Genomic DNA, 19534 nt, shown 5'->3' with positions numbered 1-19534 from the left:
GAAAGTCCTTTTATTTATAATTCACCACTTAGTTCTCATAAACCTTATCCTCATTTTATAAAGGAGAAAATTTAGACTCAGAGAAGTTTAGTGACTTGCCTAAGTTCACACAGCTGTGATGCAGAAGGGCCAGACCAAGAGTAAAAGCCATCTGACTTTGAGGGCGGGCCTCTTTGCATATACCACCTACCTCCCAGGTGCCCAGGACCACAATCTTATCATAAACGGTCACAAACATTTGTCATCAGAGAAAGATAAATTTCCAATGGGGTGAAGTCAGGTTCATAAAGAAATGGGAAGCCTCAAACTCTGAAAGCTTTTGGTTCTTCAAATACATTCAAGAGTTTCCCACCAAACATAGGTTTACCTGAAAGTTAGATTAAAAAGTGAATAGAACGAGTATCCATTGTATGTTATATGAATATTATTCAATTCCCTTTTAAGCACACTTAAAAAAATCAGATTTATAGAGGTGTAATTTACATACAATTCACCCATTTTAAGTGTACAGTTGGATGAGTTTGACAAATATCTTCCATTGTGAAAACAGCCCCACAGCTGGGGCCAGCCTGGTGGCGTAGTGGTTAAGTTCACATGCTCTGCTTTGGTGGCCCGGGGTTCAGGGGTTTAGATCCTGGGTGGGGACCTACACAGCGCTCATCAAGCCATGCTGTGGCAGCATCCCACATACAAAATAGAGGAAGACTAGCACAGATGTTAGCTCAGCGACAATCTTCCTCAAGCAAAAAGAAGAAGATTGGCAATGGATGTTAGCTCAGGGCCAATCTTCCTCACCAAAAAAATAAATAAATAAATAACAAAACCAGCTCCACAGTTATAATAAAGAATTTCTATCATCCTTCTATCATCTCTTGTGCCCCTTTGAAGTCCATCCCTTCCCCCGCCTCCTGGCAACCACAGATCTGCTGTCACTATAGTTTTGCCTTTTCAAGAATTTCATACAATGGAATCATACCATCCATAGGCTTTTCTGTCTGGCTTCTTTTACTTACTTTGAGCCCACTTTTAATTGTTTTCATTTATACGCTTAGAGTCCTCGGGGCACATGAACTAACTTTACTCTCCAAGTGGAGTCAGACAGTGCCATAATCCCTTCTGACTTATTATTGATGGGAAAATTCACTCAAAGATGTAGGCACCTTGGGCAAACCACTACTTTGAAATTTTTCCCCTGTGCATTGATGAGCTTTGACATCAGGCAGATTTATGGCTTAAACTGCAGCTTCTCCACTTTCCAGCCATGTGATCTTGAGCAGCTTTCGTTTCTCTGGGCCCTGGTGGTCTCACCTCTGAAGGGGGGATAGCCATGGTATATCTTCATAGGACTGTTTTGAGGACTAAGTGAGATTTTATGTGTAAAGCGCATAGCAGTGTCTGGCGTATCATAAGAATTAATGAGTATGATGATTCTTTAGGCCCGGCTGTCACATCTGCTTTCTGTCTAATGAGAGGCCCATGCTAGGGACTGACGAGGTGAGATGAAGGAAATTACCCATTTATGGTATTTCTCAATCCAAACTAAGTTGTAGATTTTTCCGTAACACTCGTGAGCTTCATCTGATGGTGCTATTGAGACACCTGGCAACAACTTTGGTAAATATTTATAAATGTTAGCAAATAAATGTATTTGAAGAGGAATAGTTCCGAGTCCATGAAATACACCGAGTTAAGCACTAAAGAAAGAAGCAATCACCAGACTGTTTCCTGAACTTCGGGAATTCCTGATCCCTCAGTATTCTTCTCCTTTCATTCTTATGTAGAATATTTTCTTGGCAAACTGAAGGGTCTGGAACTAAGCAGCCCTTGAATGGATCAATCTTATTGCTTCAAGAGGTAAATAAAAAACCGAACCAATTTCTAAAAAAGTCCTGTCTTTACTGCAAATCTATTTATGCCTTTTGACAATTGGATTTCAACGCCCCTCCTCGCATCTGTAAACTGGACTCAGGGCAGCTAATGCAGGTGTGCAAATAGCAGTAAAGAAGACAGCAGCTGTGCTTCCCGTAAATGTTATCCAGGGAAGAGTCTTAAGTCACGTTCTTCAAGGCGCATATCCATGTACAGCATTTTATTTTACCCTGATTTGGACTTCGTGTAATATGATGGATCTCTACATGCAGAAACATGTTAGTGTTTTTATGTAATAATTACCGTCAACTGTTGAGAGATGGTGATGTCAAAAAGCTGTTCTTGTGTTTGTGTGTGTCTATAGAGATTGACCGCGTCCTTCTTTACAGGCGAGCTCTGCCTCCTGTCTGGGTGGAATGCTGAGATGGATGAACTAGAATGCCTTCGCCACGCTTACAATTTCCAAAGAAACCGATTAACCTTTGCTGCGATCTTGACCTTCATCAGAGCTTACAAATGCTAATCCTTGGTGCATCTTCCTTTGGTAAATTTAGCACAAATCAATATCAGAAATAATAACAGTTTTTGAGGTATTTGGAGAAGTGGCAAATAGAAGAACAATGACCTTGTCCATTTTCTAGGTCATTTGTTGTTGTCAAGGACAGAGAGGTGAAGTCTGGACCTGCTCCTTAATAATAAAAACAGAGTCATTCTGTGAGTTGAACAATGAGCTCCCAAAGGGCAGTGCATCCCCAGTTGCTAGCACAGTGCCTGGTCCATTGACTTAATAAGTATCTGCTCATTCAATCAGCATTCACTAATATGTGGAATGATGAAATAATGATTAATCTACTGCTAGACTACAGTAAAAAGAATTATTTAAGAGAGCATTTGGTTCAGGTAAACCAAACTCCATTCTTTACTATAGAAGCATTTCACAGAAATCAAAAAACAAAAAACCCACACTCAGATTATTTTCTGGAAGCCTTGGTTCTTGAATTATTGGAGATGGTATATACTTTTGAGGGAAAGCAAGAAAGCAGGATAAGGGAACAGAAGGTGCCTGCTGAAGTCCCAAGGGATGAATGGGGTCCCCGGAGCTGTGGGGGCCGGCAGAGAATGCTGACAGTCTTGGGGTCCTGCGAGCTCTGGTGGGCAGTCCAGAAAGTCGGGATGGCCCTGGTGGTGCTGGTCAGCGAGTTCTGAGGCTGAGCTCATGGTGCACCACTATCCCCTCCTTCCACCCAAACCTGCCCGTGGACGTGGACAGATTTCCAGTCTCTGACATGTTTTACCAGTATTTCCAAATGCCTACACCTGCACTCTTAATTTCTTAGTGCATTTAGTCTTTTTCTACAGATGGACTCACTTGTAGGGGTTAAGTGTGTCCATGTACCACTTAAACCATCTGCTTGATGAGTCACCTTCAGGAAACACTGGCTTCCCCATCTACAACCTGAAACATACCCCCTTTGCTTAAACTGCTCTGTCTCCAAGCGGTAATATCACTGAGGCGGGATTTTTTTTGAAAAGTGTGTGTGTGCGTGTGCATGTTGGGTATGTTCCGGTATGGAAATTGCCTAACACAATTACGGATTTTTTTTAAAGATTCACAGCCTTCTGCTAAATTTAAAATACGGTAGCCCCCACGTTCTGCTCAACTCTGCAATGTCAGCCTTTGCTTTTGGTAGAGTTTATGATGCCTTCATTTTCTGTTCTCTCCAGGAAATTTGGGCTTAGATTTTATAAAGTAAATTAAAAAGAAAAACGTTTGACAAATCTCATAAAGACCGCTGAAACGTGAGAAGTGTTCTTTTTAATAACAAAATGGCAGTTGAGCGCCTAGTGTGGAGGAATAAGCAAGATTCTTGTCTTCTGCATCTGTCTCCCGCTCCCTTTTCCGTTTGGTTTTTTGCATGGTAGAAATCTCCTGTTCTGCGAGGCTTCGGTAATGGGCCGGATTGATTGAGCAGAACAGGAGCTGTTGTTGAAGTTGGGATCTCCAGGATCTTAGGGGCATTTTCTTCAGACAGGAATCGCATAGGGATCTCGACTTTTCATCTATGTTCTTTTGATTCAAAAGAGATTCTGTCTGAGTGTTGATCTTTCATGTTTAAGCTTTATGAAATCTGAATGACAAGTGGCAACACACAGAAGCTTTGACAATCCTGAATTCCCTCTTCTCTGATCCCACAGACTCGAGCTTTCAATTCTCATGAACAGAAGTTATTCTGTGCTCTAGTGCCACGCTACCGTGAAACCGGGACCATCCAAGGGCTTTAATTCTAAGGCACGTTTTCACACAGACTTGAAGTTTCGTATTTTCTGATTTTGTTCTGTACTAAAAAGGATCCTCCAGTCGTTGGATCCCTGGGCTCAGATTGATTAGCAATCCTTGACTTCAATTTCTTTAATTCAGTGGAGATTTATTAAACATCTGCTGTGCCCAGACACGGCGTTAGATGCTGGAGGTACAGCATCGTTCCTTCAAAGACCAGATGGTGACAAGGTGGTCCCCCTGGACTTCTGCTACATTTCATTCGTTTAAGGCTTTTGTTTTCTTTGCAGGGTAAGGGACCACAGGTGACCCCACATAGATACTTACTTCTGGCGGCCGATGCGCTATTTTCAACTCTGGCTCTGAAAATAACCCTGCTTATTAGTTGGCAGCTGGTGTTCCAAATCTTATACCTATCTCAAGGGCTAAATGTGGAGTATATAACTTAGGTTGAAGTTTGTCTGTGAGCAATAGAAAAAATATCATCTGCTTAGACAAAACAAATCTTTAATTCTCTCGCATAGGCTAGGATTGGTGTGGCAGTGCTGCTCCTCAAAGTCCTCAAGTCCACAGACTCCTTTTTGTTGCTCGCTGTAGCTGGCTTACATTCCCAAGATTACCTCACAGTCCAAAATGGCTGCTCCAGCTCCAGTCATCATATTTGCATTTCAGCTACCCCAAAAGGGACAAAGAAAGAAAGTCAAAAGATACACATCAGCCATTTTTATGCATTGTCTACTTATTTTCCCTGCCATGACCTCAATCTTTGCTACTGGTGAATGCACTTTTCTTCTATTATCAAAGAGTAATTCTCTGTCATTTTTCTAAAACACTTATGATAGTGGGTCATGCTTTTTAGTTCTAGAAGATCCCTGGCTGTGAAATGTGTTTATCCATCAAATAAAGAAAAAAATGTAACATAATGTTACTGATTTTTAAAATACTTTGAATGCATCTTTAAACGTGAACTAATACAATTAAAAGCAGATAAAGATAAATGCTATTATTTTTCTTCCAGCACATTAAAAAGTCTCTGAAATTACTGATAGTTATCTCCATATTAATGAAGGAGTTATTCGATAGCACCTACAGGCCGACCTGGTGTTTTCTTTTGTTAATGCTATATTTGATGCTGACCTCGTGTTGAAATGCTCGCTAAGCCACAGCCTAAGCACAGTATTGATTTCAGTCGGACCAGAAAGCATCCTTTCGCGAGTGCCTTTGACAGCCCTGGGAACCATGCCGTTGGTTACTTTGGGCTGAATACAGGCCTCAGTTTACGCATCACCCATTTAAACCATCTTATTTATCGCGGATAGAAAAGCCTTGCCCGGTGCCGTTCTTCTAGCTGAGTGTCTAGGGCCTCATGTTTCCTGGAAGGTGCTGCCAGGCCACTTTGAAAGGCAGCAAAAAGCTTTTAGAAGGGAACCGAGCAGGGCATTGACCGCAGTATCATTTTCTTCTGAAGTCCTCGAAGCGTTTGCCAGTCTGCGTTGGCCGGAGACGGGAGGACCACAGGGTTTCTGATGGCCCCTGATGCAGACAGTTGTGATCTTCCTAAAGAGGCATCCTCGACAGCAGAAGCATGCCAGAGATGCCGTAGAGGGAACAGAGTGGTCCATCACCATGTCGTAGGGGAGAAGGACTCAGGAACCCAAAAGGACAAAAGCGATGGAAGAGACCATCTGGGCCTCGGAGGTCGCCTTGGTGTGGCGGGCTCACCCTGAGCTGACGCTCCTCTATATCCCCACCCTTCACCCTCCCAACAAAGCAGGTAACTCCCATGTGAAATCCCCTCCAGGCTGTTTGTAGAAAGGGCTTTTACTCCAGGGCTTTTTCCTAAACCTGGAGGCCCTGATAATGCTGGGCTGTTGGTTTTGTTTTCTGGATCTTAGAGTCACGGTGAGGTTGGCGGGGTCCCGCAGGGGGCGTGTAAGAGCTCACAGGAGTGGCTACTCTTTTCTGCGGGACTCGGGCCCTGCAGGCCCCATTGTCATTTTCTTCCCGAGGAACAGAATGTAATCTTTCTTACAGTCAGCTGGGGATACAAGCGGCTCTTGTTAGAAAGAGGATGACTGGAACACGGCATTTTCACTCAGATAAAGCAGTTAGTTTTAGCCAGGGAACTAGAGAAACACGTCGGCCTATTGTGTGTCGGAGCAGCGCGCTCCCCAGCGCTTATCTCAGTGTCAAATGACTTGCTTTGATAGCTGCCGTGGACCAGTCCACACCCTCTTGATCTGACTCATCTAGAGGGCAAAGAGGATTAACCGCAGGCATCCAAGAAGCGGGAGTTTCACTTTTTTGGCGCTGGCTTGGTTTCATTCGAGTTCACTATGTTTGCAGATCACGGCTGCTCTTGTGAAAACGCATCCCCTTCTTCTTCCGGATTTCTGCTTCCCGAGGATGCTGCGCGGGCTCGTGGCCTTAGCTTCTGACCCAAGGTGCTGGATTAGGGCTTGAGCAAAGACTGTGCCAACTGTGTGTCTGTCCCATTAGCCTTTCGAGTTTGTAATCAATCTCAAGGGCCTAAAAATACTCTCTTGATATTTTCAGTTCATTTCTCTTAATGCAGGTGCCAATTTTGCAGGTTGTGGCCCAGGCAGCCCACTCCTTGCTCATCCTGTAGTTGAAAGGGCACTGGGTGGGGTTTGGAGGCCTGGCCGTTAGCCCTGGCTCTCCTGAGTCAGTGTGAGTGACAATAGGTAAGGCCTCTGCCCTGTAGGAACCTTGGCTTTTGCAAAGTGGAAAGGACCACAGCTGCCCAACGCAGTGCCCAGAGTTGTTAGGGGCATGGCATGACGTAACTGATCTGACAGCACTTTTAAAACTGTTGAGAATTAAATAAAGGCAAAGTATGGACATCCCTCCCCTTGGCAATTTATGCCTCTTCAGAGTACAGGTGTGGGTCGAGAAAGGAATTGATCCATGTCAACCTAACTCTTTTAATCACTTTTTTTTAAGTTTAGAAATTTGCCCAGAAAGGAGGAGCTTAAGAAGAGTTCTCCAGTTATTGAGGAGTTCATTTAACCATTTTGTCTGTGTCCATCTCTACTTTAAATTGCTGCGACACTGCGCGTTATCGTTAGTAATTCCGTTAAGGTGCTGGTAAGAACACTGAGTTGTCACCGATGCTGCGTCGGCGCCTGAGTTGGCCACAGATGGCAGGTGGTTGAGGTGTTCGGCATGACTCAGTGTTGGGCCCAGGGGCTTCGTGAGTTTGGTTCCTAGAGCTCAGGGGCAGGAATATTAGTCGGTGCCATAAAATCTGTTTTGCGGATTGGGTTGGTCAAGGTCGTCGTCACCGGAATATGAAATCGGCAATCGGCTCTAAGAATTCTGGGGGTGAACTAGCCTATAATGTTTCCAAATGGGCAAGAAAGCCTGCGCTCTTCTCCTTTTTGCCTTTGTCAGCGAGTAAGAATACATGGAAATTCAATAAAGATCTTACAATATTCACTGGAATCTTTACCAATCACTTCAATGCTGTTTCCTTGCTTTTTTCATAAACTTGGAATTATGGAAATGCGATTTTTTTTTGTCAACTTCTAGTAGGTGATATTCATGTCAAAGAAGATGCCTGCAACTGAATTGCCCTTGGCACTGGGATCTTTTTGGGATCCAACTTGTAGATTCTGTATAGACTCTGTGTTCTTGGTTTTGTTATTCCGAGGGGGTCTCATCCAGTGGACACTGCTCGGCCCCTCCTGCTGCCCCCAAGAGGATGCCCCATTGAGAGAGGGTCCCCCAGCTTCCACCGCCATGCTGAGCTTTCATAGTTGTGGGCCTGGGGTTTTCTCTGTCTAAAGAAGAGCAAATTTGGACAAATTAAAACACATGACCGACGAAACCAACTCACAAGACACTTATGAGTACATCTGGCTTTGCAGGAAAGATGAATTCACAGCTGGTGTCTGACCCCAACTCCGCCCCCCATCACTTGAGGCTGTTTTTCCTCTTTCTGCAGTCAGTATATACGAGACTCTGGTTGTTGACATTTATTTAGCTTTAAGCCTGGAGGAGTGTTTTCGTGGGGGGAGAGACGGAGGGAGGACTATTCCGGGTAATTTTATGTGACTGCTAACAAAAGTCTTTTTTCCTCTTCATAGTTCCCATGGTGATTTTTTTCATCCGGCGTGGCATTGATCTTGCGAGTTTTAATTAGATTCTAATAGTCCTGAGGAGCAGACAGTGTTGTGATTCATTGTGTCTCCTTTTAGTTAATGTTTGTTGATGATTAGACAACATAAAATGGTGGAAAGCCTGTTGATATCTCTTACATGGCTTGATACCATAACAGGAATCTAAGGGTGCCATGAAAGGAAAAAAAAAAACCGCAGAGTAAATGATTTTGCTTTTGTTCCTCTTGAAAATGTCAGATCAAAATTCCTTTGAGATTACCTAGTAAAATTCTAGTTTTTAGAATTCGCAACAGTGGATAGACCATGGAGGTTCCCGGGGAGGCTGGGGGCGGCCTGGTGACTGCAGAGGGTCAAGAATCCAGGGTCGTCTGTGATAATAAGTGGTATATACCTTATGAGTATATGTGTGTTATTATGTTTTTCCAAGTGCATGTAGCTCCTGTTGTTGCTACTCAAACATAAATTCAAAAGCATTACTAAATTCACAATGGCCTTCTCTAGTTACATATTTTCTTGATAATCGAAAGAGGCAAAATACAGCTACTACTGTATGAGGATGCACATAATTTTTTAACATGAAAAAATAGCCCCATCCTTGAAATGGTCAGGAAGACTCTTTTGAACTATTTATCAGAGTAGTGTTGATCCATATGTAAACCTAGAGGTAAGTGGGATAAAGGTATCTCTCTAAAGGTGTCTGTGTAAGAACTTTCTGGAAAACAAATTGTTGACTTTCGTTATAATGTAGAACATGTGCCCTATTGCTCCCGCTGTTTCTGTCTAAATGACAGAACTCCAAATTACGGTGCGAAGCCTTATAAGCAGAGTAAGTTAGTCTCTCCTTGGCTTCCCCCTACAGCCCCTTCCCTACCAGCTTTTAAGCTTCTCCCAAGTGTCAGGAGGGAGATTAATTCCTTGTTTCTCTGGTGGTGGCTGGAAGTTTGGAACTTGGTTGGAGGGGTGATATGAGTTAGAGAACATGCGCGTTCCATTCTGCAATAGTGGAGCTTGACAAGCTTTTACTGCGTCTCGGCATCACTCACTGTTGAGTGCTGCCCATCAGCTATGTGGGAAGGATTGGGGTTTCTGGGGAGCAACTGGAGGCAACTGGACAGAGCCTCTGGACTGGATCTCCAGAATGAGCAAGCCTGGAGAACTGGCCTGTGCGTCCCTCAATGGGGTGCAGGGGTGGCTAGGAGAGGGGCCCAGTTAACGGGCGAGGTCTCCACTTCATTCTTCTGAATTGATCCATCAACATAGAACTGTGATGTCTTTGAAAGAAATGTCTTCCTGTGTCTGGTTTTCCAGAGATCACTGTTGATACTCACACAGCAATTCTTGGATTCCTACGTGGAGTTTTGAAGAAGCATGCATTTGAGGAATTAAAAAGTCAACTCTCTAAATTGGAAAAGGATCATTTAGATGTCATCTACTCCAATTTCCCACCCTGTGCAGGAATCCTTCTATAGAAAAGCTTCCTAGAAGTCTGGAATGTGTGTCATTGTAATCAAGAGTTCCTGTCTTGCTTGCACACTTGAGTTATACGGAGGCAGAAAAGAACGTGACTAAAATGGGCCTGTGTGTGACTGTGTTCCATTTCCTTTCCCTGGGGATGCTTTAGAAAAACAAATGAGGAGGGGTTTCAAAGGAGAATGGCAGACGTGCACACTGCAGCCCGGAGAACTGGCCATGTGCCTTCTGACCAATGGTCTTCTGGTCAGTACTGCTAGCAGAGGTTGATGACAACAGGAGGTAAGTAAATAATTCTTGTATCTATTTTTTCCTGTTTGGGCCAATCAATAAAATGTGCATGTGGTCCAGAGGCTCCTTTTCCTGTTGGCCACAGTGATTGGCTTAGCAAGAAGCAAAGTAGGGCCTGGATAAAATGCACATGGTTTGTCGTGGAGAATCTGATGTCATTGCTGTGCACTTTTGTTTTGGAGTCTGAAATAACACACGCATTCCGGGGCCTGGGAAATTCCCAGGTGGCCTCCGCCGTAAACACTATCTCGCTGAATCTTAGTGCACTGTGGCAAGGGTTCCTGGCTTTGAGTGACAGAAGGGAAAAGGGTCTCTATGGGGCAGGATGCCTTTAAAAGGCAGTCCACTGTGGGCGGGGGCTCCAGGGCCTCTCTGATGTACATTTCTCTTCCTCTTTGTTGAATAATGGCTGTTACTAAAAATAGCTTTAAAAGGGACATCAGGACACAGCTGGAGCGAGACGTAGGAGTCGGGCAGATCGCTGCGGGGTTCAGAACTTTGCCTTCCTGAAGTCACTGTGTGTGCGGTTTGTTACCAGCCTGAGCCCCATTGCTCATGTCATTCCCAAAGGCAAAGACATTGGGATTGGTAAAAAGTATGCTCCTTAGTCATGCCTCCTAGTTATTCTGGAATAGCAGCTATAGTTTGGGTGAGGGTCCTTAAATTAGGGTCCCCTGATAGACGCATTCTCCTTCTGGAAATGAAATAAGAATACAAGGGTATCTGTTGTAGTTTGGGAGTGTGTGTACCAATGGGGGTGCTTATCCGAGGCCTAAGGGTGGGGCAGGGCGATGCTCACCATGGCTGGACACGTGCCCCCCTGCGAAAGGAGGGCAGAGGCAGAAGGCCAGAGAGGGACGGTGTTGGGTGGGGCAAGCAGGTATGTGGCCAGCCACATAGTGACACTCTCTTCCACCCTGTGAAGAGGACACTGGGAAGTTCAGTCCCAGCACTTTCCAGCCAGCCTCTTTGTGCATGGCCATAGTCAGGGCTTCCAGAGTTAGCAATTTATTACTCTTGGAAGCATCTCATGGGGGCACCTAGCCCCTGCCAGAGGAAGAGCGGTTCTGGGTCTTTAGATCCTCATATATTAAGAGTCTGCCACTAGAGGCTGGCCTGGTGGCGTAGTGGTTAAGTTTACGCCCTCTGCTTCAGTGGCCCGGGGTTTGCAAGCCCGGATCCTGGGTGCAGATCTAGAACCACTTGTCAAACCATGCTGTGGCACGTGTCCTACATATAAAGTAGAGGAAGATGGGCACGGATGTTAGTCAGGGCCAGTCTTCCTCAGCAAAAAGAGGAGGATTGGTGGCAAATATTAGCTTGGGGCTAATCTTCCTTAAAAAAAAAAAAAATAGAGTCTGCTACTAATTTAGGATAATTTTCATGCTTTAGAAAAAATATTAAAAAGTGCTGGTGGGTTGGATCTTGGTCCAGCATGTGACATGGCACCAAGCGATGCCATGTGGTAGGCATTGAGCAGCCTCAATTCCCTTCATACAACTCCCGCATTCGTCACGGCACTGCTCCCAATACCCAAGATATGGAAACAACCTAAATGTCCATAGATGGATGGATGAATTAAAAAAATGTGGTACGTACATCCCATGGAATATTAGTTGGCCTTAACAAAGAAGGAAATTCTGCCATATGCAACAGCATGGATGCAGCTGGAGGACATTATGCTAAGTGAATGTCAGCCACAGAAGGACAAACACTGTATATATATCACTTATATGAGGAGCCTAAAATAGTCAGACGCAGAGAAGCAGAGAGGAGAATGGTGGTTGCCAGGGGCTGGCGGGAGGGAAACGGGGAGTTGCTGTTCACTGGGTATAAAGTTTCAGTTATGTGAATGAATAAATTCTAGAGCTCTGTGTACAACATTGTGCCTGTAGTTGCCAATACTGTATTGTACACTTAAAAATTTGTTGAGAAGATATCTCACATTGTGTTCTTACCATAACTAAAAAACAAAGTTAGAGCCAAATTAAAAAAAAAAAAATGCAACTCACTATAGATCCCTGACTTTAAATCTCTGAGCCGACCTGTGGTTTCTCCCTCTTCAATCTGTCGTGTGGTAAGGTTCACGGTTTTTCTACCACCATGTAAAGTCAGCTCTTCCTCCCATTTTTCTTAAATTTACCTCCTTTGGTTCAAAGTGGTCTCCTTGGCTCCGTGATGTCAGAGCTGCTGGGCACGCCTCGTGCACCCTTCCTCTGCTGTTCCTAGTATATTTCCTAGTGGTGTTCTCTTCGCTTTTCCACAAGAGGATCTCTGATGCCGCGTGTACGGTTGTGAATCCTTTGAGAACTTCAATAGCAAAATTACCTCAAAGGTTCTGACTTGCAAGAAAGACTCTATTTTTCTTTCTCTTTGTTGTTGTTGCTGCGCCGTCTTCTACCACATCGGGAACGAAAGCTGCACAGTCTCTTCTCAGAATCTTTATCAACAAGGCGCAGATTCCCAGGAATTTTTTCTTTTTTTTCTGTAAATGTCTGGCCCTTTTTGGTTGGGGAAAGAAGTTTTGTTTTCTCTGGCTTCTGAAGATCTTATCGAGAGAGAACTTCTCGGGAGGATTAAGCATAGCCTTGTTTTGCCATGCATTATAAATCTCAGAAACAAAAATTATTGTGTTTATAAGTCTCCCTGTAGATTTATGGTCTGCTCTCCAAAGCTGCCCCTCACACAGTGGCAGAAGACGACGACGCCAGGTTTAAAGTGCCTGGCCCGGAGCCCGCCAGCCCTGCCCTGCTTTCTCAGGGTGACCCTCCTCCCCGTCATGCAGATTGGAGCTGAAGTCGTTTACCGTGAGCTGTTAGATGAGTGCTATACAGTACAGATTTGGTTAGTGTCGTTTAGTGGTTTACCTGTGACCCTCACACAATGACTAAGAAGAAAATGGTCCCATTTCATCGCTATTGAAATTTCCTGAAAGCCGTAAATACAAACGCTGCTGGATAGCCATATCTTTCCCAGAAGGATCGTTGTGTCCGCTGAGTTCAAGTGGGTAGATGCACGTTATAGGATAGAACGTTTCTTAGTTGTTAGATATGCCAACATGTACTAGAGCATGTGAGAGAGCTGGAAACGAGACCCTTTGGTGGGAAATGCTTAGTTTGGAAACTGGATACTTGAGAAAATAAGAAGTGTCACACGCTGCTGTTTCTGGTATCTCTCTGGTGTTTGGAATTTGGCCTAAGTAGGGATGTTGACAATTGAAAATTATTTCTCGCATCCACAGCCTTGCACTTAAATATTGATAGCAATGTTTATAGCTGTGCATTGATAGCCATGTTTTTTTGTTTTGTTTTGTTTGTTTGTTTGTTTTTGGTGAGGAAGATTGGCCCTGAGCTAACATCCATTGCCAATCCTCCTCTTTTTGCTTGAGCAAGATTGTCCCTGAGCTAAGATCTGTGTCAGTCTCCCTCTATTTTGTATGTGATATGCTGCCACAGCGTGGCTTGATGAGCAGTGTGTAGGTCTGCACCCGGTATCTGAACCCACGAACCCTGGGCCGCCAGAGCAGAGCGCACAAACTCAACTACTACACCACTGGGCCGGCCCCTTGATAGCAATGTTTTACTGAACTCCATCCAGCCCCTCAACACCTCACCAGAAGAAACAGTTACTGGGTCTAGAGGGAGAATCATCCAAAAAGAAAATAATCCAGTGGCTCCATCCAGTATTCCCGCTCAAAGAAGGCCCTTCCAGGTGAAGATGGCCATAGTGAATTGATACACTGCTAGATGGGCGGTAGTTCTCAGGGCCAGCAGACGTTGCTGAAGCTTTGCCCCGCTCCCCACCCCCCACAGCCTCTATGGTCAGGTCTAAAAGATCACACTAATGATAAAACTTTAAAACATCGTAGTAAGCAGAGATAAAAGAATAAGCAGTCATAGAAATTCAGTCCATGCTTAAATATTTCATGGTTACAGCCACAAGCATATGTGAAAAATCCTTGTCTAACCTGGAAGTTCTGGAGTTTCTAGAGATTGATCAGAATCGCTCCCTGCTCCTGAGAAGACTACAACCTGAAATATTCAGTTCGTGTGTCTGTTTTATCACATGTGCTTTCGTAACTGTCTTCTTAATTATATATGCTGGATAATTCCTTTTGCCTTTGAAAGAATTCATTTCTTTACCTGTTTCTGCTCCTGTTTCTGCGTAGAGTTCGTTCAGACCAGGAGTTGTTAGATCGTTCTTCTGAATAGATATGTCTCTTCTTAGTTTTGTACATAGTGGATGTTCAATAAATACTATTGACTGATTTGATGATTAATTCTACCCTTCAAATTCTTCTGTAACTTATGAAGTAGGTTTTAAGGTGAAAGATTTGTCCAAATTGAATAATTTCTTCCTCTTACTGCAAATGAAGATTTATGAAAAATAATCACATTCTCTTTTCCTGCCTATTCCAATTATCTATTATTGATTAATAAGTCACCCGAAAACTTAGTGACTCAAAACAAGTTTTGTCATACTATCTCATTTGGGTATGACTGTCTCTTTGGGTTGACCAGGTTCGGCTGGCCAGTTTGGGTTAGGATGGTTCATACAGTTTTGGTCTGATATCGACTGGGCTGGAAGCCCATGGCTGCTTCCTACATGTATGTGACTCCCGTGTGGATATGACCGGAACATAGGGAGGCTGGTAGGCATCTCTCTCCAGGTGTCTAGCTTCGACTCCCTCATGGCTTGGTGGTCTTGGGGAGTCAGACTCCAGAGGCAGCATTCCAAGAAACCAAGGCTGAAGCTGTAAGACTTCTTATGAGCCAGCCTTGGACATCCAGGAACAACACATCTGTCACATTTTCTTGGTCAACCAAGTCACTAAGACCGGCCCAAATTCAAGGGGAGGGCAATTAGCTTTTATTTCCCAATGGCAGGAGCAACAAAGAGTGTGCTGCCATCTTTAATCTACCACAAGATATATTAAAAAGTGGCTTTAAAAAAAAAATTTTAATGATTACTTATTGGGTTGGACCAATTAACGAAGAAAGACATTGTTTTAGAAAAGCACAAACAATTTTGGTCCTTCCATTATGTCTTTAAGTTTTAGATTATGGTGGTTTCAGATTATATCTAACTTGTCATAAGCCAAGTCGAGCATATTTAGATGCCTACTTTGAAACTAATACCACGAGATCAATTTTGAGGTCCTGACTCACTGTTATTTGTGAGAGCGTTTCTGAGAAATGTCTCCTCAAGAACAGAACTGCTGAGGGGGGGGCAGAAAGTCACAACGAATGCAATGTCCAAGCCCATTGAAACAGTGACCACCCTCATAACAACACATCTTCCCCAGGAACTATGAACATTGTGAGATGAAATAAAACAGGCCCTTCTTTCCGGGAGGAATTGCTTTGAACCATGACATGCAGGTAGTGTCATTCTATTTAGCAACAGAGGATAAGAAAAATAGAAATCTCCCAAGGTCGGCCTTCCATGAGGCCCTTGTTAACCTGTAACCTACTAAGATATTCCATCCCTGAGGACAGGTTGGCCTCTGTGCCTCGGTCTTTCTCCAGAAGTCTGAACTTGGGCGTTTAGGCTTGTTCTGCCCTGGCTCTGGGGGCACTCACACCTCTCTTAGGGAGAACTGGGGAGGGTCCTTTGCAGCCTTCTGGGCCGTTGGCTCCCATCTACCTGTGCGAAGGTGTCTGTCAGCAATATTGGTTCCTCTGGCAGCTCAGGGCCTCCGTGTGCCACACTCTTGGGACAGCTCGGTGCATACCGTGTAGTGCCGTCTGCTCCATAATAGCATGGAAAGAAAGAGAACCCATTCCTTGAGGCCCCGTCATCCATCGCTGCTGCGTCCACCAGCTGGGACTGTGCCTGGCACACAGTAGGCATTCAGGCAATATTTGTTGACTCAACAGTAAAAGGCAGAAGTCATATCCGTGGTGGATTTTTTTTTTCTTTTTGCTGAGGAAGATTCGCCCTGAGCTAACATCTGTTGCCAATTTTCCTCTATTTTGTATGTGGGTTCCCACCACAGTGTGGCTGATGAGTTGTGTGTAGGTCCACACCTGGGATATGAACCCATGAACCCCAGGCTGCTGAAGCAGAATGCACCAAACTTAACCACTAGGCCATGGGGCCAGCCCCATGTTTTTGAAAAAAGTTGGATTAGTTATAAAAACAAAAATAGGAAAATTTCAACTAAAACTTGAGCATTTTATCTTTTCCTGAAAAATATGAAAACCTGGCACACTGGGCTTGAGGAGCAATAATCAGTGGGAGCTGTGTGGTGGCTGCCCTCTCTGGATTGGCTGGTGTTCTAGGTGGCCAAAGGCCCCCACCCCCTGCCTATCACTTTACACCCAACCTCATCCCTTTTTGAGTTTGCAAACTCCATGAGGCATATTCCCATCTCTGGTTTGGAAACATCCTTAGAATGTTTCCATTTATTTTAGAGGATGTCATAAAATTCTTGCACCTGAAGATATATTCTTTTAAAATAATGGCCTTATTGAGATATAATCCATTTACCATAAGAGTCACCCATTTAAGGCATGAAATTCAGTGGCTTTTAGCATATTCAGAAGTGTATGGCCATCACCACTATCTAATTTTAGCATATTTCACCACCCCAAGAAGAAACCCTATATCCATCAGCAGTCACTCCCCGTATCCTACCCCCTCCAGTCTTAGGAAACCACTAATCTGCTTTCTGTCTCTGTAGATTTGCCTGTTCTGGACATTTTGTATAAATGAGATTGTATGATATGTGACCCTTTGTGTCTGACTTATCTTGTTTAGCATAATGTTTTAAAGATTCATCCATGTTGTAGCATGTATCAGTGTTTCATTCTTTTTGATGACTGAGTAATATTCCACTGTGTGGACATACCGTATTATGTTTATCCATTCATCAGTTGATGGACATTTGGGTTGTTTCCGCTTTTTGGCTATTATGAATAATGTCTAGAAGGCTCGTCCAGTGGTGTAGTGGTTAAGTTTGTGCATTCTGCTTCGGCAGCCCAGGGTTCACCAGTTCAGATCCTTGGCACAGACCTACACACCACTCATCAAGCCACGCTGTGGTGGCATCCCACATAGAACAACCACATACAACTAGGATATACAATGATGTACTGGGGCTTTGGGGAGAAAAAAGAAAAAGAGGAAGATTGGCAACAGATGTTAGCTCAGGGCCAATCTTCCTCACCAGAAAGCATACGTTTTAAAAAAAATAATGCCTGGAAGATTGTCAATCCTATTTAATAGCTGTATGCTACACAGCACTTCAAGGAAGGGAGGAGGGACCGACCCGGTGGCACAGCAGTGAAGTTCACATGTTCCGCTTCTTGGCGGCCTGGGGTTCGCCAGTTCAGATCCCGGATGTGGACATGGCACCGCTTGGCACGCCATGCTGTGGTAGGCGTCCCACATATAAAGTAGAGGAAGATGGGCACGGATGTTAGCTCAGGGCCAGTCTTCCTCAGCAAAAAGATGATGATTGGCAGTAGTGAGCTCACGGCTAATCTTCCTCAAAGAAGAAAAAAAAGAATTAAAAAAAAAAGAAGGGAGGAAAAACTTCACATCAGAAAAGCAAGGACAGGTTATCAACATTCCCAAAAGTTTGGGAAATCACTCTGGTAAGAAAAACTATACTAGAAGCTAACAACTCCTGAGTTACAGAGAGCAAAGGGCAGCACGAGGGCAGGTATCAGGGTGAAGGAGAGGGGAGGGGTGGGCAGAGATGACTTTGTGGAATAGTGCACGGGGCGCTTGGTGGGATGGGGCCTGAGGCAAGGCTCAGCTTGCTGCAGCAACTCTGAGTCATCTGGGAAATCGGAACTCCCAGTGGCTGATCGAGCGCCTCTGGGCGCTGGACACTGAGGCCGCAGGGACGGCAGCCACACATTCTTAAAAGACCATTCATTGCGGTGCTTTAACTCTCTTCGAGGGGCACGGGGCTGCCAGTGGAAAGGGCTTGCACAAACGGCACAAGCCTTGCGCCCGAGTGCCATGTCCGTGCATCAGCTCTCAAGGGCCTGCTGAAGTTAGACTGCCTGCCCAGTTAGGAAGAGGGTTTGTCTCAAGGATTGCGAGCCACGGGGCATTTCTGTGGCTACAACAGCAAATAATGCATCCCTGCAAACAGTTATACTGATGGCAGGAAGCTCCCCTTACCTCTGTCGCCCCGAGAGACAAAGTATGTTTTTGGGATGACTGTCTATGTTTAAGACGAAGCGGATAGAAGGCCTTGCTCTTTCGTGACATCATTTTGCTAAGCCAGGGGAGAATTTCGCCGATTTTCCTGTTTGATGGAGAGAATGAGCCTGGGAGGATACTTACTTTATACTAAAGACAATAGGTGCAATTTATTGAGGATCTATTATGTGCTGAGCACATTCTTACTCTTTTGATTAGCCCTGCATCCTATGAGGTCGATATTTTTATTCCCATTTAATGGATGAGAAATTTGAGACTCAGATACGTGAGAGGACCCAACGCCATTCAATTGATGAGTGGCAGATCTTGTATCTGAGCCCTGGATGAAGGCTTGAAACCCCAGGTCTCTGTTCCCCTCAGCCCATCTTTCTAGCAGGTGATATATCTGGGAGAGAAGAGATCTTAACATAAATGACAGAATCACGTATTTTGGGGGCAGGATGGCCAAAGGCACAGTTGTTTGGTACGTGAGCCTGGCAACACGGTCTAGCCTCCAGTGGCTGGGGTCAACCGGCAGCTCCCACGTGCCCAGCACTCTCTACTCTGGAGCTCCCTGGGCCTGTCCTCTCTCTGGCCAGCACTCAGGGCTGTAAACCTACCTTCATCCTGCCCCCCAGGACAGTCCACCAGAGCGTCGCCCTCCCAGTGCGAAGGACTGGGGTTGCACACCGTGTTACTGTCCACAGGCCTTCACCCAAATGAGTGTCCTTCCCAGCAGGTGTTTCAGGCTGTGGTCCCGGGAAGCTGCGCCCTGCTACAATCACCTTCTGAAGGAAGCTAACTATGTCAGGAGAAGCGTGCGTGGCAGTCATTTTGGAAGTGGAAAGACATCATCTCAGGCAGGAGAGGCCAGGTTATCAGTGCTAACAGACAACTCCAAAATCTTAGTGACTTAGGACAACAAAAGTGTATTTCCTGCTCAAGCTACGTGACTCCTGCAGGTCAGCTGGGGATTCTGCTTGAAGCTCCTCATCCTGGGACCCAGGCTGATGCAGCGACCTCACATATTGACGGCCATCGTGGCAGAGGGAGGAAGGGTTCTGGAGGATCTCACACCAGCCATTAGATGCTCTGGCCTGGAAGTGACACACACATTACGGCAACTCACAACTCGTTGGCCACAACTAGCTGTGTGGCTCCACCCAACCACAGGGCCTGGAGGTACAGTCCACCCAGGTGCCTGGAAGAGGCGGAGAGCCAGATACGTTTGGCGAGCAGCTCTGATGTCTACCACAGGCATCTTACAGTACCCCTCCCGCCTCCCCCCTCCCTCTCTTCTACTCTCTCTCACTGTGAATTATGA

At 44.9% G+C, this 19534-nt stretch overlaps 1 protein-coding gene across 6 annotated transcripts in view; it reads left to right on the top strand.

The window, feature by feature from the left end:
* Nucleotides 1-19534, top strand: part of ZDHHC14 (zinc finger DHHC-type palmitoyltransferase 14) — a 278576-nt gene that overhangs the window by 67792 nt on the left and 191250 nt on the right. For 2 of the 6 annotated variants that reach the window (XM_070603100.1, XM_070603098.1), the window contains exon 1: nt 9598-10041. The exons of the other annotated variants lie outside the window; for them this stretch is intronic. In XM_070603100.1, coding sequence (XP_070459201.1) covers nt 9995-10041 — 47 coding nt within the window. In that variant the 5' untranslated portion in view covers nt 9598-9994. Of the gene's footprint in view, nt 1-9597; nt 10042-19534 lie in introns of those variants that run through there. 6 annotated transcript variants of the gene reach the window in all.

This window comes from Equus przewalskii, chromosome 32 (assembly GCF_037783145.1).
Source record: "Equus przewalskii isolate Varuska chromosome 32, EquPr2, whole genome shotgun sequence".
Lineage (NCBI taxonomy): Eukaryota > Metazoa > Chordata > Mammalia > Perissodactyla > Equidae > Equus > Equus przewalskii.
The sequence above is the reverse complement of the archived record's forward strand: the minus strand, read 5'-3'. Positions and strand labels throughout refer to the sequence as shown.